Raw genomic sequence first — 20,846 nt, forward strand, 5'->3', positions numbered from 1 at the left:
ATAGTTTCTTGACCATATTCTCTGTGCTTAAGCAGTTACAACAGTCCAGTCCAGATTGGAGTTGCCCTGGAGAAGCAATATTTGCAACAGCTATGCACCATTTAAGCCAGCGTATGCAGCTGATTCAAAGAAGCAGCTGTGGGAAATTTTCCTTAGTTCCAGTCTTCCAGTGGGTGTTGCCATATGGCACCAGAACTGGGATAATGAGATGGAGCATTGCAATATGGAAGGTGGAAGGAGCATATCCTGTGAAATTGCATAAAAGAAATACTCAAAAAAATGTTGGCACTGCAACAATTCTAATGGAAAGTAGAGGAAAGCTATTGCCAGGTCCTCAGATGATTTTACTCTTACAGCTTCTAAAATTGAAACTAAGGAATATAGTTTTGTTTCAGGAAGGTTCATCTCCTGGTTTCATTGATTCTAGCTCTGTTACACCCGGAGTAGTAGGAAAGTAGTTTTTCCTCATTCACTTTGTATTTTATACTTATTTTTTCAGTATAAATTCCTTGTAGTTTTCAAAACCCGATCTATTTTTGATGAAATGTAAGAAAGAAAGTTTTCAAAATTACCTCTATTTTGATAACACCTCTTCATAGAATTTTGGAAAATGTAAGTCTGATAATGGCTTCAGGACTCAGCAATTTTGGCTTTCTCCTGTGCTATAATTAGGAGAGGATGTGGAAAAAAAACTTGGAAAAAAAGAGAAACAAAGGAAAACAAACCTCAGAAACACTGCAGAGGTGTTTTATTTATTTATTTATTTAATTTATTTATTAATTATTTTATTCATTTCATTTTTCTCCCCCTTCTTTTGCTATTTAAGAAAGTGTTAATATCTCTTTCTGGGGGCTTAGTAAAATTTTTTATCATAATTTTATATCTTTTTCCCCTCTTTAAATTACTGTAGAGCTAATTTCCTGTACAAGTAATGACACTGAATGTAGCCATGGTTGCCTTCAGACATCTAAAGGCCCTGTTTGCTTTTGTCCGGAAGGATCTATACTCAAAGTGGATGGCAAAGCATGCACGGGTAAGTAACAATTTTTCTAGCTGTAGTGACTGCCAAACTCTATTTATTCTTAGCACTGAGAGCCAGAAGTGAATGAAGGCATTTTACATTCATTTTGCACAGCTGTAAATGATTGTACAAGATAGGAGGCAATAGAATGTCAGATGCTTTGAGTGCTGAGATGAACAATATTCTTCTTCATTTTTTAATAGATTTTTATTAGGGACAGCATCCAGTGTTTGCAGGCCAAATTCCTCTGTTGTCAGCACAGATCAAGGCATGTTACAGATTATTATTGCAAGAGACATCTAAAGTTTTTATTTGAGGGGAAATATATGTACAAAATTAAGGCTTGGTTGAAATCTGAAGATGACTTTTTGACATCATGCAGCCCAGGTTCACAGTCATTTACCCAAAAATGGAATTTTTGTAGTCAGAATACTTGAAACTGCTATGTTCACTAATATGTCATTCCCCATTCTAGCATTTTTCCAAATTCAGGGGACTGTAATTTTTCAAATGTATATTTTTAGTCTTAGGGATGAAGATAGCTCCATTACTGCCAACCTCCTGCCTTGAAAAAAAAACTACCTTTCCCTTTTAATCCCTTTCATACATGGACTGTGTTATATGCAAAGTTTCAGTCATTATTGCTGTTTTGCTAGGAACACTCCACTGAGTAAGCTCAGGTTGGCATTGAGAATATAATAGAAAAAATTTGTTATCTCTTCACTGGACTTCTGCTTTCAGCAGGAGGCCTTTTGGTAAATCTGCCAGTCATTGAGATGATTTGGACTGTAGAAATCCTGAGCAGAGTGAATCATTCTCTTATACCTCTGATTATGTTGTATTTTATTTTTTTTTAGAACGGCACAATAAAATTTTACAAATGCTCTGTTTAAGGTTGTACATCTCCAGATAATGGTGGCTGCAGTCAGATATGCTCTTCTTTAAGCCCATCCTCCTGGGAGTGTGCTTGTTTTCCTGGATATAAGCTTCAGCGAGACAGAAAGCACTGCACAGCTATAGGTTGGTGTCTTGGTGTGCCTGTATATTTCTGCCAATAAAAGCAAAATCATTTTTGAGTCCTTTAAAGTGGATGGCAAAACTAGGATCCCTTTTTGCACTGGTTTTAGGTTACTTTGTGAAACTTGTGAAGTATTAGTTGTTAGGAAAGATAACCTGTTTTGGAAATAAACCAGAACAAGCACCACTATATGGTTCAGTCTCCCTCACAGAGGGTTCAATTTATGATCCAACTTCAGCATTTCACTCTGGGTTCCCACACTGCAGGGGTTTGTCCTGAATATGCAGGTTTTTGTGCCTTCAAGCAAATGTGGGCATAGTTCCTGCCCAGTTTTACAGGACTGGGGCTGAGGTCCCTACATTTGGAAAAGAGGATAGGAAATAGCCTATTGAAGGACTTTTCCTACAAGGATATTTCTCCTCCACTAGCCCCAAGAAGCCCAGGTATTTACTGTGCACATTTGGATTTCAGACCCTTCTATTCCTTCTAAGAAAAGGGCAGACCTTGGTGAGCAGCAAGGTATAAGCAATTGCCTAAGAGAGAGGAGGAAAAAGAAGTTTGTGATTTTCTTCAGGAATAAGAGAAAAGCTTTATTTTTTGGAGGACAACATTTTTCTTGCTTTTAGTGTGAAAGACTTCTCATGTGCAAAAGTCAAGTATTCTGGCATTTATAGTGATGCTGTGAAATGCAGAGAGATGATTTTGAGGCTAAGTCACTCAGTGTGAAACACAGTGGGGCTTGTCACTGCCTTTATCAAAAATTTTGAGGCTGATGCTGAAAACTTATATTCACATTTATCTTCAATTTCTGAGGCAAGTGGAATGTAGGAAAATTGCCATAATTTCTTTGTGCTTCTGTTCCTTATTTTGTCCTTTACCATTATCTACTTTCAATGCTACCTAGGTAGTAATGCAAGTTAGAGATCACTTTGAACCTAGTGCAATTAACATACTGGCAAATTTTCATCAACAGGTCCTAAGCCATTTTTGTTATTTGCAAATGGCCAAGATATCCGCCAGATCAGTTTTGATGGAACAGATTATACAAGTTTACTTGACTGGCAGATGGGAATAGTCTTAGCACTAGACTCTGACCCAGTGGAAAATAAGGTAAGGCATTAAAAATGAGCGGATTTCAAAGTGTTGCAAGGACAAATGGCTTGAGCTTTCACGTGCCTTAACCTTTCTGCTGTCAGTGATCTGGATTACACGTTGTGCTGCTCGTTGTTCTATTGCCTGTCTAGGAGCACCATAGCTACAAGCTGCCAAAAACTAACTGAACAGTTTCATCTTTTACTCACTAATTGAATGTGCTTTGTAGATTGGCAATGATAATTCACAGAGAATTTGGATTTCTAAATTTGCTTTGGGCATGATTTCAATTTCAAAGAACTATTGTGTGATTGATAAATTTTCTCCATTAAGATTGCAGTGTTGTTTTCTGGAAATAGATTGTGGGGGTTTTTTTGCTGTGTAGCGGTAAAAGCAATAGTATCTTTTTTTCTGTACAGCTAAATCCCACAATCCCTACTAAATGTAGGAGTAATCTTAACACAGATTACTTCCTGTATCCTGACATTATTCAGAAAAACTGCTGAATGCTCACTGAGTTTATTACTCTTACAAAATATATTCCTCATGTGTAAGATATTGCTGTTGGGAAACAGGAGTCTTCTCTGCAGAAAGAACTGTTTGTCTGTGTGGCTGTATCTTTCCACCCTATTCCTTGCCTTCAGAGTTGGGAATAATAGGAGTTCAGCTGTGCTTTGCTAAACCTCCTCTGGCAGATAGTTATATTTGCCTGTGATGAGATTTATTTACATCTAAAAGCATTGCAAAGAAGTACTGGTTGGTACAGTGAAAGTTGATGATGAGCTCAGTTAAGTTGTTGGAAGCATCTCAAGGCCCAGATGGACACAGCCAAACAAATGTAAATGTTACCAGATCTGCATTTACAGGAGGAGCATTTCAGGCACTTCTGGAACATCGCCACTTGCTCCTGAAATAGGGCCCTGCTGGAGAACTGGCAGTTGTTCTGTGCTGTGCCAAATGTAAATCAGCTGTGCCAGTGACGCTGGGTGTGCACCCATGTTCTTCTCCTGTGGGGAGCTCAGCGTGGCATTGGGGTGGGCAGTACAGAGGTAAGGGGACATGCAAGAGAGTTGCCAGGCTGCAGCAGCCTGGTCTGGTCAGTGCAGAGCAGAGTAGCAAGGAAGCATCCCTTTGTGCTCCCATGGTATTGAACTAGCTGGTTTAATGCTAGAGGCTCCCCCCTGTTTTGTTTGACCTTGTGGTTAGCATCAAAACAAAGTTATTTGTTTTGCTGTTACCATTTCCAAGGAAAGCCTCAACATTGTTTTTCATATGGTTCTGCCATACAGTGTATAGCTCCCTCTGGGTATTGAATACAAGACAAATTTTCTTTCCTCATCCTTGGAAACCACAAGCCTAGTTTCCCCACTAGCAGAGAACTTTTCTTTCAACCCAAAACTGAGAAGCCTCTTCTGAAAATTTTAGAGCCTTACAGAATAGACACCTGGTAAAAAAATTAAGGTAACCGCAGGCTGAAAGAGAGAAAAAAATAGGAGCAAATTATATAACTCTTTTTCCCCTTCCCAGCTCCTTGACACACATAGACTGCTACTATCTTCTCTCTGCTTCTCCCTTTTCAATATGAGCAGCCAGTGAAATAACGTTTCTTTTTGCTTCCTTAGCTGTGTTTCATGTGAGGGAGCTGCTTGCTGAAACGAAACCACAGGATATTCAGAGGGCTGTATATAGGCCAACTAGGATTTACAGCTAAGCACAACCTGCCTGTAGAAGTCATCTTGGTTGAAGGACAAGTGCCTTTTTATTTGGTCAGGGATCACAGGTTACCTGTGCAGCTTTTTGTAAATAAGCAATTCAGGAAACTTTCAAGATGAAAAAGTTGGTTTAGAAGTGCGACTATTAGACAAGGGGAGTAGAGCAGAAAGTGAGATGGGAACTAATAACACCTCACCTGTTATTTATTTACAGATTTACTTTGCTCACACTGCCTTGAAATGGATAGAACGAGCTAATCTGGATGGCTCAAATCGTGAAAAAGTTGTTCATGAAGCTATAGATACACCCGAAGGCCTCGCTGTGGACTGGATTAACCGTAAATTGTATTGGACAGACAGAGGGTACATGCTCCACAGTGAATTTATGTTGAAGCATGCCATAAAATATTTGGAATAAATGACTGGTGATACAGAAATAGCTGAGATATCACTCTAATTCAGTAGTGCTTCACATTCTGATTGGTTAGTTTTAATCTCAAGTATATACAGTTGGAAGGTTCTTCAAAACTGAAATGCTGGAAGTTCCCTTTGAGTCTGCTTTTGTATTTTTATCTTTGTCTTTCCAAGAAGCAAGGGTTTGGACTCAGTTGCAAGGAATCTAAAGCATGTACCACATATATACATATACGCATGTGCATGTGAATATATGTTTACACTCATTTATATACATACACTCTGTGTGTGTGTGTGCACATATAGGTATATCTTTATATATACATATAAAAAAGAATATTACTGTATCGAGTATGTCTTGGGCAGAAGTCAGTGTTGTTGGCAGCTAGAATCATGCCCCTTTAAACTATTGGAGGGTCTTTGTCAATTATCTCTGCTAAAAGAGGAATGACAGTATGACTTTAATTTCAGCTGATACCTAAAATTACATGCTGAGAGAAACAAAACTGACCTTTGCTGAAAAGGCAATGCCAGATCAAAACACACAATGAAGACTCCTTGAAGAGTGGTCATGATGTTTCAGTATGATCCATAATTCATTACTCAATGGAAAGTAATTTTGAATGTTCAGATCACCCTCCTTCTCCCTTATAAATGTGCTGCTAGTCCATTTCCTTGCTAATAGGTGCAATCTTGTCTACATGATCGTGCTCCTGTAGAAATATGCCAATGTTTCTTGTGAAATAGAAAATTGTGGTGTTTGTCTCTGTAGGACAACAGTCCAGGGGGAATCTGAGAAATGGAATTGGCAACTTTCTTCTCAATCACTGCATTTATCTGTTGGTATTGCATATTTGAAGGAATATATTTCTCCTTTCATCTCTGTGTGGCCTTTCTTTGAAGTTTTAGATAGGCATGGAAGGCTGTAGGCTTTCAGGTAGAGGCTGGTATTTGTTTGGCAAAGTGAAGATTGCAGCAATAAAATCAGTTTTCTGGAAAAAGGCTGAATTTGAAGACTGGCAAACTAGATTCTATACTTGACTTGGCCACATGTTTTATGAGTGATATTAAGAACTTTAGCCTCTTTCTTTCCTGAAAAATAGATGTAAAATGATTGGGGATTTCTGGATGAAAAATGCTGCATAAAAGTACTATTTAGAAAAATTCTTTATACATTTGATAATGGCATTTGGTTAGGAGCTGGTTTTCCTCCTGAATCCCTTTAGAGCTAACACTTATCTGTTAGTGATCATACTTCCAACTCATTATTTGCCCAGAGAAGGAGAACTTAATGTCTTCTGCAGAGCAGCAGGTATTTTATCATCATGCCTTGGACCAAATAATGAGGCTGTAACTTGAATTACTGGTTGATAAAACAACTGGACTCCCCACATCAGCGGGATTATTTTCTGTCACTGTAAATTTATTTATTACAGCTAAACTAAATTGATGTAAAATCTTAGTACATTCTGCCCGAGAAGGTAATTAAAAAGATAGCAGGGAGGACTTAACTGTGCCCTGTGTATTGCAGGAAGGCGTGCATCGAAAGGAGCAATCTGAATGGAATGCAAAGAAAAATGATCATCTGGGAGGATATCTCCCAGCCCCGAGGGATTGCCATTCACCCATTTGCTAAGTAAGGAGTGAAAAATGCAGTTAATCATGAAATACTTAGGGAGGGTTTTTAAAAATGACCATGCCAGCCTTGCCCTTTTGGGAGTCAGAACGTGCATTAGTCTCCTGGTAGGTTAGTCATTGCATTGCAGAGCTGTGTGAACTGCATTGTTTCATTGCTGGATTTCTCTTTTGAGTTGAGACATGTTCATTTCTCATACAGATTTAAAAGAAAATACCAGAAGCATTAATGATATTGTATGCAGTTTAAGCTAAAGCTGCATGAGCAGCTAAAGTCACTCTGACAGTTTGTAAGCACCACACTACAAACTTTGATGGTTCCATATCTATTAGTGTAAAGAAGGTAGTCGCTTTTAACCAATAGTACTTACAAAGTAGTTTTTTGGCCATGGTTCAGTTTCTTAGGAAACTAAACCTAATCTACTGTTGTGGAGGTTTGTTGATTTAAATGCACCTTATAACTTCTTAACTAGTGTCGAGATGGTCACAGGAGATTTGGGTGTTTAAACTCTTGATGCAATTCTGTCCATCTTAATCAATGGCAAAGTCCATGGATTTCAGTCAATATGTCTGTAGTAGGAGCATTTTAAATCTGTTGATTTTTTAAATTATTTTTTTGATGTTCATATCCTGCTATAACTAAGTACCCATGAATCAAGGAATGAAGCAAAGTTGGGGAGGGTGTTTTATTAGTTTCCCTTTGGGCATAAAAGACCTGAAAGAATTTTTTGATAGAGGTTGAATATGATAGAGACGTTTTGCAGGAAAACTTTTTAGAATGAGTAGGTTCTGGAGGATTGTTTATTAGAATTATTGGTAGATGCAAAGGGTACAAGGGGAAAGGGAAGAGAAAACATCACTAAAATCTTCATTTTTAGAAAGTTAATGGCGAAAGGATGAACAGACATTATGGCAATGTCCATAGTTGTAAATATTGAAGAGAGATCTGAAACACAATTAAGACTATTGAAAATACTGATCCCTGCATTGGCTACAGCAAAACTACTTCAGTAAATAAAGCTAAATGAATCTATGGGTTATTTCAGTAAACCTGACAGAGGAAACTTATGCCTGGGAAGACTAGAGCTCAAACTTCAGAAGTAATTTGTGATTTTGGTATCCTCGTTTTTAAGTTGCCATCTAGCACTCTCTGTTGAAAAACTGTGAGTAACACATAGGACTTTAGAGGGAGATCCTGAAAATCACGATTTTATTAAAAGAAGAAAATATACTGGTTTATTTTTTAAAACCAAAATAACCTGTGTACTCTTGCTTGTTTTCCATGGGTAGTGGGTAATTTTGGTTCCACTTGTGTATTATTACGCCATTTTTTAGACAAGGTGCTGGCTAATGCATTGTCTTCTATTGTCTGGGTTTGCTAAACCACTATCAGCTGTCATGTGGAAAATCAAAAAGCAGATATAAAGATCTGGCAATTAGCATAGGCGGGAGTTATTTTTCAAAGGTTTTGTGTCAATGAATAGAGGATTCTGCATAAGTCCCAGTGTAATCACCTGGAGTCTTATGGCAAGTGTGAAAAGACCAGAAGCCAATATATTTGCTTGAAGCATGCACTTTTTCTCCTGTGACTTGGGGCTGTATTGCTCTGATCTGACCTTTCTGCTTTGAAAGAACTCCATGGAGAGGAGGACAAACATTTGCTTACTGACTTCCCGTATTCATTTTGTTTTCCAAAGGAGATTATTCTGGACTGACATGGGGGTCAATCCCAGGATTGACAGCTCTTCATTAGAAGGCATCGATCGTCGGGTTATAGCCAGCACTGGTCTGGTGTGGCCCAGTGGAATAGCTCTTGACTACTTAGCAGACAAAGTGTACTGGTGTGATGCTAAGCAGTCAGTGGTTGAGAGCGCAAATCTGGATGGTTCTGGTCGTCAAATTCTTGCACAGAATGATGTAGGTGAGGTTTTGGCATTGATAATTACCTACTGCTGCTTGTCAATCTGTGTGTGTACCTGCACATGTGCATGCAAATTACTGGCCAGCAGCTGTGCTGTAGATCCCATACAACTCTGTGTTGAGGTTAATGACCTCACTTTCATTCTTTATTCTGTTACCCAGCTGACCTTTATCCAGTTTAGCAAAAGTATGTCTTTCTAACACTCTCTGCTTTTACTAATCAGTTGCTTTGCATTGCACAGAGGACTTCTCTGCCTTCACAGAAAAAAGAAAATAAGGAAAAAAGTTAAAAATGTGGTTTGCTTGTTTCATGCATGGCTGCTTAGTTTAATTCAGGTTTTGCTGTGTTTATTATATCAGTGAGTTATTTTGACATAAACTGAAAGACAGTTAATCTTTATTGTTAAGGTTCTAGAGCAGCAAACCTGCATCTGCATTATTGAACACTGGAATAATTCTAAACACATTAGATACCAAATGAAAAATTATTTATACACTTTGCTGGTAGTTATGGCTTGAGCAGGGTGAGGTCTTGGAGGAATCATTGTTCTCCAGTTCAGAAGACATCAAAGGGCCTCAGCAGAGTGACTTTCCAGCCTTCGTCTCTTTCGTCTGCTGCGCATATTCTGCTGTGCACTCCACCTTGCAACTGATCTGTAAAGAAGGACTTTGAAGCCTGAACAAAGTTTCTCTTCGTTCCTCCACAAGGAATGGGACAATGTCTTACAGGGAGAAAACAGAGAAGGAAAGCTAGGAGCACTGTAGAAACATGGGCTATGAGAAAAGAGATAGGCTTGGGGCAGTGATACGGCAGTTTGGAGGTGGGAGAAAAGGACATCAACACTGTATGCAAAGAAGCAAAAGAATTGAAGGCCTATAGGGGTATGAATTTAGAGAAGCAGAGAGACTTGATATCCTAATGTTTTGCTAATGCTTTTAGTGAGACCAGAATTCAGCTTTTTTTCTTGGACAGCTGTACACTGGAGGATGGGAAGGTGGCACCTCTTCATAGGCGTTCTGCTGTAACATGAATTTTTATTACAGCAGCTCCCTCTAGTGCTCCGGTACTGAGAGCTCATTCAGCACTGCCGCATGCAAAATAGGTAAATTACTTCTGCTCTTCTGCTAACGCCGTTTTCAGCTGTAAGTAAAACAGCCCGTTAGACCTGCCCAAGGCAACAAACAACACAACCACTCCTTTTGTTTATGCAACCATTTAGGTTTGCACTGCTCTGGGAAAGGTTCATGAGATTATTAATTTTTTTTTGTTCTTGCTATCTCCATCGATTGACACTACCTTTCTAATTTTAATCTTTAATGTATTTGGAAATTAGGAGGTTAAGGAATTGCTGATCAAAGCATAGTGCTGTTTGTGGATAGTGCAAGCTATAGATCCTAAAACTATGAGCAAATATTTGGGTGGGGACAGCATCTAGATCTTGGGCTAGTTGCTCAAATTTAATGGAAAGAAAAGCTAAGAACCAAGGCTGGTGATTAAGCATGGTTCAGTGGAGGTAGTGAAGTGCCAACAATATGCTCTTCAACTTAACACATAAGAACACTTAGTGTCTTAGAATTTTTTTTTTTATATAGGAGTGGTTTTTTTCAGTTTATTTGCAAGGTGTATTTAAGATATACAACACATACTCCTTCTCCAAGGTTCTAATTTATCCGTTGTTTTGTTTGCCTGTTTGCTTAGCTTTGATTTTTTTATTTTTGTTTTTTTTTAAACTAATACATTTTGGGATCCCAATTTCATTACTGAAATTAAACATCATCCAATTGAGGTCTACATCAAAAAGCAAAAACACAGATCATAAAAATCAGGTGCCTACAAAACATACCTTTCAGAGAGGCTCAGACTGCAGCAATACAGTGTTGTGCACATGCAGGCTGTGAGGAAGGACCAGCACCAAGCAAACCTGCTTAAGCCATGAAGCACCCACTCTGAAACCTGGTGGACATACACGGAAGAATAGTATGTGTTCTAACATTCCATTGCAAAAAGTTTGCCCAAAGTCTAATTTGAAATCAGGAGATTTCTAAGTGTACAGAAAGAATGTTTAGTCCTATATGGACTAATGACAATTTTCTATCATGAGAGAGATATTAAAAAGAGTCAGAATCATTTTGTAAAGATCTTTATGTCTGCCCTTATATATGAAAGTGTCCTTTGGATCCTGAATTGCTGCGCTTATCTCTGGGGATCTGAGTTTTCCTAGTACAGATAATGTGCTACCAAGGAAAAGTTCCTGTACTCTGAACTTGGGGTGGAATTTCTCACACCTACTGCTAGTCATGTAAGTGTTAGATGCCTGGTTGAAGCTGTTGTCCAGCATACTGTTGTCGTCAGTGAAAAAAGACAAAGCTACCCGGATGATCCATTGCCTCCTGTGGTTTGTTTCTGTTAGTTAGCTGGCTACATGCACATGTGGCCCACTGTATTGCACTTGTGTGTACTTTTGGCGCTTGCAGAGACCACACACTGGGTTTGGGGTCCTACTGTGGATCTGTGGATACAGTGTCTGTAACTCCCAGGCTGCTCTGTATCAGTACACTTATGCAAGATGACAGATGACATGAGTTCCTCTCTTCCTTGTTGTGTGAAGACTGAAAAAGGAGCTGTGTACCTCAGCAGCTCTGTGCTGGGCCACTTACTGGCAGAGGAGGGAGTCACTTCAATTCTGAAAGGCTGATCCCAATGCTGCCTCAAGAAATAATGGTGTCTGAGGTAGAAGGATTTTGCAAACTTCATCTTTTTGGAGATCACCTGAAGTATACAGACTGTACTGAGCCAGGCAATTGTCATAACCTCCTTCACTAAGAGCATAAGTAACATATACCTGTGGTCCATCATTCACAGACACTTATCCCTGCCCATGAGCAAACAAAGTGAAGAACTGGCTATGGCTATGCCCAATGTTAGAAGTTGACCTGTATGAAGACTGCTTTTGTTTTCATGGTTTCTTGTGTATGTTCTGCAGATGTGGAAATGATAAATCTAATGTCTTTGTAGGCCACCCTTTTGCTGTAGTGGTGTTTGAGGACCACCTTTGGTTTTCTGACTGGGCTAGGCCATCACTAATGAGGGTGGATAAGAAGACCGGCCAAAACAGGGTACGTCTTCGAGGCAGCATGCTGAGACCCTCATCAATGGTTGTAGTGCATCCTTTGGCGAAACCAGGTATACTGCAAAAACTAAGCAGTCATTCCCTTCCAACCTCTTCTTGTTCACTGATGTCGGTAGAATAGATGTCCTTGGGGAGATGATTATCTTCTCAGAAATCATCTCTTTTAAAAAAGCCTTGCATAGTCAGACTGGCATTTATTGAAAGCATCATCTGGGTGTGTGTCCCAGGAATGCTGACAGTTTTTGTAAGTTTATGTTCATGCCGAAGAATAGATGCTGGTCAACTGCCACGAGACCGCAGTTTTTAAATTCCTATTTATCCTAGTTTATTAGCACTCCTCACACACACAAATAATAACAAATGACATGGAGAAAGATTTTGTAATATCCATTAGTTTTGGATCAAATAATTTGATTTTCTCTGTGGAACAATTCCCCTGTAAGAGAAAAAAGTAATTTAATAGACTAGGATTGAGAGAAGGTAATCACAGGTTCCCTATGCTCTTGTAATGTTCTTTCAGGGAATGTTAGGACTCTAAATATTAAAGGAGAAATAATAAAGTGAATAAAATAATAACAAATGTGGTACATATATTAGATACAGAATATGCGAATCTGATTTCCTGCCCAAGACTAAGTGATAATATCTACACTTTAATATATGGATCTGTTGTTAAATAATGAATTTAAAAAAGTGTTCTAGTTTTTGTCAGTCCTTATTCCTTTTCTCAGCTTTGCACATCTACATGAAGATATTGACTAAAGAAGTAGCTTGTTAAGTTTCCTGTTTTTCTGCATTAGGGGCAAATCCTTGCCTTTATCAGAATGGAGGCTGTGATCAGATCTGTGAAAACAATTTTGGAATTGTACATTGCAAGTGCCATCCAGGATTTGGGAAAACTCAAGATGGAAAAACCTGTCAGGCTCTGGATTCTTCCAACTCAACAGAAGGTACAATCTTCCAGTTCCAAAAAAGACCCTCCTCAAACCTTTGAAGATCCTGACAGATAGCACTGAAAAAATTCCCCTTGCTCTAACATAAGGAATGATGGTGTGTTGTCCTGGGACAAGTCTGACCACAGTAATTTTTTCCCTTGGCATTTTAGCAGTGAAAGAGAAGTGTGCAGTGCTGACAACTATTGTGAGCAATATGTCACATTCCTCCTCTTTTGTATTTGAGGAAACCCACCAGTGAGTGGTTTTAGGAATGACTTGAGGTCAGAAACAGGCTAGTCCTTATTTTAAAAGGAAACCACCATGATTATTGGAAAGTAGACAAGGGATAGAAAATCAGAAGGTTAATTCAGCAGATTTAAATAGTCTGTGTCACTTTTTTCTTGTCTTTTTCAGGAAGTGTCTCTGTGCACAAGGAGGTAGTGCCAATGCCACCACCAGAGATCATGCTCCAGAGCACACAGAGCAATGGGATTTTTAAGGATATGGACAGTGGGCAAAAGCAGAAAATAATTTTTTTGATGGCTGAAATCATGGTATCAGGTAGAGTCTGATGATTGTCTTCCTTATATTTACTGTGAGGCTCTGAACAGGTTTATAGAACAGAAAGAAATTATAGACCTCAAATTAAGAAAAACAATGTCAAGACTAGTGGCATTCATGCTCTTAACGTTCTTACAAGAAGTTGGGTCTATGCAGTTATGCCAGGTAGGACTACTTTGCTTTTTTTGTTTGTCTCCATGTTCCTTTGCTACGTCAAAAAAAATTGATAATATTATCCTGGTCTAGAGAACAAACATTCTAATTTGGAACACTTGGGAAAGTCTCTCTCTTAGATATTTCAAGTCTATTAAGTACCTCTGAACAAAGCTGAAGTAAAACCATTGAATTCTACCTATGTTTGATGACATTAGATCATTAAATTTTCTAGGTTTTGAATACATTATTCAGAAATCCTTATACTAAATGACATGTCAACTCCATCTAGACAAAGTGAACAGCCCTAATGATTGTATTGGCTTGTCATCAATAATCCTGGAGAGCTAAGTTTCAAACTTTGACTGTATGTTCTGGTTTTCTTAGTTTTTTGTTTGTTTAGTTGGGGGGGTTGTTTTTGTTTTTGTTTTGTTTTTTTGATATATACACAGTACCTCTTTTGATCTTTCCAAATACATCTAGTGGGTTGGTTTTTTTTTTGCTTTGTCTATGCTATAGATCAAGATGACTGCACTGCACTTGAATGTTACGTCAATGCAGAGTGTGTTTTGCTGGAAGATGGTGCTGTGTGCCAGTGTTTGAAAGGATTTACCAGGAAGGGGAACTCATGCTATGGTAACAAAAGACATTAATATAACTTTTGGAAAACTGTCGACTGTGGGAGAGGAAGAAAATCTATCTTCTTTCACATTGGCAGCTCTGCTGTGTGAGCCATGACAGAAAGGTCAATAGTATGAAAGGGATGATGAGCAGAGAGCATGTGAGTTGAAATGGCTAATTGTCACATGCCTGATTTGCCCCTGAATCATGAGAGTTGATCCTAATGATATTAACAAGACATAATGGGGATAATAGGAATAAAAGCATCATGTATTCTTTTTAAAAAATTGCCTAATTATAAAAGCTCAGTCCATAGACATGATAGATGGTGTATAATTTAGAAGTTTGTATTAAGGAATCTCTTAAAAAATTAGTATTCCTGATGTAATGTTTATGTAAAAGTGCTGCTCTTTTTTCTTTCCAGAATTACAGACTAACAACCATGCAACACATTGCTTAGGGTGGTGTTTAAATTTTTGGACTTGCATGCAACATAAATGGAAGAACTTTGTCCTTTCATAAATGGCAGGAGAGGAAGGTGTTAGAAAGAGAAAAAAATAGCATTTGATGGCTAAGCATGAAGACTAGAGGAGTTTATGTTGCAATAGAAAGGGAAAATAAATTGTAAGCTTATGTGTTCTTTCACAAAACAAACTTTCTCAATGATCTTAAAGGTCTTTTCCATCCTGAAGGATTCTATGATTCTTTAATGTAAGGCTTTGTTTTGAATTTCTTTCAAACAATTTTTTTTTTTAAAGAAAGTGGTATTTGTGGAGCCTCTAGGTCTCCAGTTGACTCTCTTAGGTTCTTTAGAACATCCCCCTCAAATTTCATACCAAAAAAGACCACAAAGTCCTTCTCTTTTGATTTGCTTCAGATGCATAAATGACAAGTGACAGCACAGTCTGAGGGAGATTCACGATGTAGATGTTTCTTTAAATTGATTTCCTTGATGGTTTCATGACCCATGTGTTTTGTCTCCTTGTTTTATCTCACAGATGTTGATGAGTGTGCTGTAAATATGGACCACTGTGATCGAAATGTGTCGGGCTGCATCAATACAGAAGGGAGCTATGTCTGTAAATGCCTGGAGGGCTACACTGGGGATGGAGTCCATTGCTATGGTATGGGCATGTGTGAGGGCTGTGCTGTGTCTGGAAGGCTGGGACAGGATGAATGAGCAAGAGACATATCTTATGATTTGGGCTAGCCTTCCAACAAGCTGTGAAGCTGTCATCTGAGCTGTTCTGGTTCATTTTGAATAATCTGGTAGGGGCATGGATACTAACAGTGGCTTCTCCAGACAGCTGACATCTATCATTTCTGCCTTTTTGATTTTTTCCTCCCTGTTTGAAGTGTGGTAACCTCAGCAACTGATCAATATGCAAAGCCTGTAGTTGTCAGTGAATATCTTCTCTCATTGTTTGCACTCTTTTTAGTAGTTATAGAAAGAGAGAGAGGAAGAGTGAAGGGGAGGAGGGAAGTGGAGGTGAAGCAGTAGAGCTTTATTGGAAATCGTTGCCATGAATATAAACGAAAGCAGGTATTGAGTGTGTCATAATACTCATCAAATAATTCCAGGTCTGTTTAATAGGCATGAGGCTCAAGGTGTGACACTGACAACTTGAGTACATTTAGAGTCCTGTTAATAATCAGACCCACTGATTTTCCCATCCAGCTCTAATGCCAGGTCTCTAGTTCATTCCTTTACATCTCTTAAATTCTTAATCCATTTTAGTGGTAAATATGAACAGGAAGCCTTATCTCTCCAGTATTTGATTAGCACACAGTTTGTTCAGAGCTTTATGAGAGTCTTGGCTTCTCTTCTGTCCTTTTCTTTTTCCTTTTTTCCTTTTTTCCCTTATGGCCTAATTCAAAGCCATTAAATTTGAACCAATTCTTATATAATCTTTGCTGGACTTTGGTTCTTCAACACTGGTTCAGATGGCTAAAAAATTAAGAACAATATCATTATGATTGGCAGGGTTTGGAAAGTATCAGAGGCCGAAGATTCGAGAAAGCCTTTTGCTTACAATGGTCAGAGACAGAGGTCATGTCTTTGAGAATGTTTGGAAGTGGAGATGAAAGTGCACACAGAAGTGACAAACTCCTCTTTCTTTCCCAGCACCCTATAGAAGGCATGCCCTCAGGCAGCCCTGGAACCTTTCTGTCTGTGATATAGTCGCACAGCTAGAAGGATTGTGTTACCTTCCACTATTATTGAAAAACAATCTATTATCTTCCTGAAGTCTTGAAATCCAGAAAATAGTAAGATTCATAGCATTTTATAAAAACTACAATATTATTTTTATGTAAACAGAACTGGAACTTATTTTGTGTTTGATGATTTGAAATGTATTATGAAACCCAGAAACTGGTAAGTGCCTTGGTACTTCAATTTTAGATGCCTTCCTGCATTCATTCACAGTGCATTCCTGCATTCCATTTCTATACTGTTTTGAGCCATATCATGTTAATTTTACTGTAGAAAAAGTCCCAGTGGTTTAAGCAATCGTTTCACAAAAACTGGGGTAGTAGATCTGTGATTCCTCAAAGTAGATCTGGCACATATATTCTGCTGACAGTTCATAAAATGAATCAGAGGCTGACAAACTCTGGTATGCGAACCCTTTCAAAGGGCCCACCTTTGAGGGGCATGCTTAGGCGCTTAGGAACATGCAGGTGCCAGCCTGGCAGGAGCTACTGCCGTGGGTTTTGCTAGAGAAGGCGTGGAGGCAGGGTGAGGGTGTGCAGTAGGATGGAGGTGAGAGGCATATATGAGCCTAACACTGGCTCTGAGCTTGGAAACTCTTGTAATCAGGGAGCCTCTTCACAGTAATTCAGATCCTCATGCACTGAAGTGTTCACACAAACTGAATAAATCTGTAGGTTTCTAGACATTTTCCTTCTGCCTAAACTTTTTGTTTAGGCTGAACTAAGTGGATAGTACAGGGGGCAGCTCCCCACCCCCAAACCCTTCTGCTGTCCTTTTAACTGATGCTCTGAGTCATTTCATTCTTCTAACTGCAGACTGTTTGGGTGACAGATATTGATGAGTGCAAGACGGGGTCCCACACCTGTGGAGAGAACATGACCTGCACAAATACAGAAGGAAACTTCACTTGCTCGTGTGCTGATCATGCTTCTGGAACTGGCATCAGTTGCAGTGAGTAAATGGAGTGAGCAAATAAAATGAAGTGGCCCTTCATTAAGAACAGTGTTCTTGGATAAATCGTTATACTTGGAAACCAAGACATCCCTGTACAGTGACGTACTGACCAGATTGTGGATGCATCTAGCATTGCTTTAGGAGGCTGTTTTGAGGTGGACTAAGGAGACTAGATCTGAGTTTAGTTTGGAAATATCTACATTAAGGTTCAGTGTCTGAATGTAACAACCAATCTATCTAATGGCCTTTGCAATCAAAAGCAGAAGTAAATGCTCCTTGGAAGTAATATTTTTGGAGGTAATTTCAGTCTGTGTCATTTTTCAAATGCTCTTTGCCTTCCTTCCCACTGCAGAAGTCTAGCTCAGAAACTGCACATTATTTAAGTCTCACTTGATTCTTCAGAAAAAACTTGTCTTTCAGATCCAGTCACTAATTTTTCAAAAGGGCTCTGAAACTCTTTAGAAAATCTGATTACCTGTTTGCTGAAGGGAGCTGCAGAAGGTTCAGCACTAGTGACTATCTGACCCTCATTTCAGTGCCTCAATGTGGCAGCAGCATTCTTGGAAAATGTGGAGCTAAGCGACTCATTGTCTTACTCTGTGTCATCCCCCCCGTCAGGGTGAATTTTACTCCAAATCAAGTGGCTATCTGATGATGGAGGGACACTGTGTGATTTTCACAGATCTATTTCTGCAGAAAAACAGAAGGAAATTATGACTTTCTTAAATAGAACATCTTTTCAGTTACTTAAGCTTTCAGTAGTTTCAGATGTCACTCAGAAAATGATGATTTGAAATGATGCATGACTTGGAAGTAATGCTTTCTAGGTCCCTCATCTGTCAGCCTGATTGCATGCCTTCATAGGTGTTAACACACTGGTTTTACTCTTTTAGCAATTTTAGCAAGATGCAATTTTCTTTGCAGAATGCACAGACACCCGGGGTTCACTCATCCCTTTCCACTGAGGCTCTTTGCCACAGCAGTTCTCCCTCAACTGAAATTTTAAAAAACAAATGTCATTGAAGGTCATGTTGCAATACAAATGGTGTGAGGCATAAAACTGATCCCATAATAGTATGAAAGCAATTAGGTGTGTTTCTTCTAAGCCATAGTGCCAGAAATTCTTTGCCATGTATCTGTTTTGTTCTGACCTATAGATTTGATACAGCATCAATGTAGGCAAGAAAACACTCCTTTTCTGTAAGAGTATGTCTGCACTGTAGGTCATGCTGTGCAGAGGTATTAGTGCTACTTTTAAAACCAGCTAGTTTGGATAGCTGTGTAGATGACAGCATGTGCAATTCAGAGCAGGCTACAGAATCCTTTAGAGAACTGGGTCCATAGGGTTCCCTACTTCCCCAGTTATGTTGCTATCTGTATGTGAGCTAGCTCTCTGACTGGGCTTTATGCATGGTAGAGATTTACCATACCCCACAGCTGTGTAAGTAGCAAAAATCATTTGAGTGTAAGCACCTAGACAATTAATGCAGTTTCTCCTCAGATCTGGACTCACACATCTAAATAGACAGAACTCAGTCTGTGGCTCTTTCATTGCAAATCTAGAATCAAGCATATTTAGTAGTTTGATCTTAATTTATGTGTGTCTAAATTCGATAACAACATAAGCAAATAGTTAAAACACAAGTAATTAATTGAAATTAGATATTTTTACCTATTTTTGTACCTTGAAGTTCTGGAACTCTTTTGTAAGATCACATTGCCAATGTGGCCAAAAGCTTGAGAAGTCCTTGTGAAATCCTCTGTTTCAGAAACTACTGTTCCCCCAACTGTTGTCAGCAATGAATACTCTACACACGCTGTGCAAGGTGATATTGTAGGATGCCCTCCTTCGTACGAGTCATATTGCCTTCATGGTGGAGTGTGCAATTATGTTTCTGATCTACAAGACTATGCCTGCAAGTAAGTACAGAAATTTGTAGTTTCTGTTCTAATGAATGGCGCCCTTATGGTGCTACCCTTAATTAAGTGCAGGCAGTGAAGAGTATGTCCATATTATCTGTTCATGCTAGCAATTAGAATTAGACTTTCCTCTTTTCTGTAAGTGATCACTGTAAGTTTCAGTATGTGGCCATTCTGTTCATACCCATTGCAATTAATAGTAGGATTGGATTTGTTCCCTAAGGACTAGATTCTTTGCTTTGGAAATGGGAGGTAAGCTGTTATGTGATTAGTGCTCATGGCATTATAAAAGAGGTGCTTGCTGTCTCTCCTTTACATATTGTGCTGTTGGTCTTGCTGTTCATGTGTAGCATTCAGTGGGGTGGAAGAAGACATCTCTGACTTGTCTTCTCTGATTGAGATGGGGGACCAGAAGTGGTGTCAGCATCTTCCCTTACAGTTTGAAGAGTCTTGGTCCTCAGCAGAAAGGATACAACATAACGGCCTTCTTAAAATCAGGGAGAGTAGCAATGAGACCTCAAAAATGAGACCTCCTTCTCCCCTCAATATTTTTGTGAAGCCTAAGTCTAGGTTCCCCAATTGCAGGCACTGATAAAAGGAAGGAGAATAATCTCAACTCTCTGGAAATCAGCCTTAGCCTGTTCAATGTGGCAGCCTAGTCCTACGGGCTAATCATTTCTTCAAAACCTTTCATGCTGCCGTTCAAGTCTGTAACTTGACTATATTTGAATCTGTGCTGTATCTTTCTTCAAAATCAAGCATAAATGTGTTTACAGTGGGACAAATCCAATGCCTGCCTCCTCCCTTCAGGTCTTATCTGGTAAGTGAGGACCTGTGCAGGGGATGGATGCTGTTCCATGTAGGCAAATCTCCCTCTGTGTCTCAGTAATTCAGGTGGTCCTGGTAATTCAGGTGGTTCAAGTGGTCACTTGGAGTGAGGAGACCAAGCTTTGTGTTGAAGGGTTTCTTTGACCCACCATTCCCCCAGGTCTTCCTTGTACTGCACTGCAGGAACCCTTGTGCCAGTCCATTCCTGCAAGCAATGTCACATCCTAGGCTTTCTTATTTTTAAATATGAGTGCTCTCCATTGCCTAAAGACCTCCATACCTGCAGAAATATGAAAAGAATGTATCTCATGTACATACAAGGGAATGAAGTAGGTGCTTTGTGCCATGGATTTCCTAAGCTCACCAAAGACATTGCATGAGATGGACTCATGGTCATCCCAAGTATCTGTTGTGAATTTTTAGTGTAAATTTTAGAGGCATTGAAAACTATCTCCTTTTTTTTCCACCTCATTTCTTCTGTTGAAACTAAAGAGTACAAAACTGCAGGACTTTCAAATTGGATCACATATTCTTTTCTTTTTTTGTTAGGTGTTAGAGCATAATAAGAATCCAAATATACATATTATTCAGTTCTAGAAGTGGAAACAGTTAAAAAAATTAAGGAGTGACCATACTTAGCCATGCTCTTGGGGGCCAGGCTTTGTATGTGGACCTTGCTGGCTTCTGACCTTGCTGAATTCTCACTAGATGGCAGC

At 39.1% G+C, this 20,846-nt stretch overlaps 1 protein-coding gene across 3 annotated transcripts in view; it reads left to right on the forward strand.

Annotated features, from left to right (window-relative positions):
* EGF (epidermal growth factor) overlaps positions 1-20,846 on the forward strand; it is a 57,611-nt gene that overhangs the window by 24,671 nt on the left and 12,094 nt on the right. For 2 of the 3 annotated variants that reach the window (XM_064652101.1, XM_064652099.1), the window contains exons 9-21: positions 911-1,033; positions 1,916-2,041; positions 3,013-3,149; positions 5,058-5,206; positions 6,789-6,893; positions 8,590-8,813; positions 11,829-11,996; positions 12,744-12,893; positions 13,293-13,439; positions 14,112-14,228; positions 15,212-15,337; positions 17,260-17,379; positions 19,152-19,302. In XM_064652101.1, the coding sequence (XP_064508171.1) occupies positions 911-1,033; positions 1,916-2,041; positions 3,013-3,149; positions 5,058-5,206; positions 6,789-6,893; positions 8,590-8,813; positions 11,829-11,996; positions 12,744-12,893; positions 13,293-13,439; positions 14,112-14,228; positions 15,212-15,337; positions 17,260-17,379; positions 19,152-19,302 (1,843 nt within the window). The remainder of the gene's footprint in view (positions 1-910; positions 1,034-1,915; positions 2,042-3,012; positions 3,150-5,057; positions 5,207-6,788; positions 6,894-8,589; positions 8,814-11,828; positions 11,997-12,743; positions 12,894-13,292; positions 13,440-14,111; positions 14,229-15,211; positions 15,338-17,259; positions 17,380-19,151; positions 19,303-20,846) is intronic. The other variant, XM_064652100.1, reaches the window with a different exon arrangement.

Source organism: Pseudopipra pipra, chromosome 4 (assembly GCF_036250125.1).
Source record: "Pseudopipra pipra isolate bDixPip1 chromosome 4, bDixPip1.hap1, whole genome shotgun sequence".
Lineage (NCBI taxonomy): Eukaryota > Metazoa > Chordata > Aves > Passeriformes > Pipridae > Pseudopipra > Pseudopipra pipra.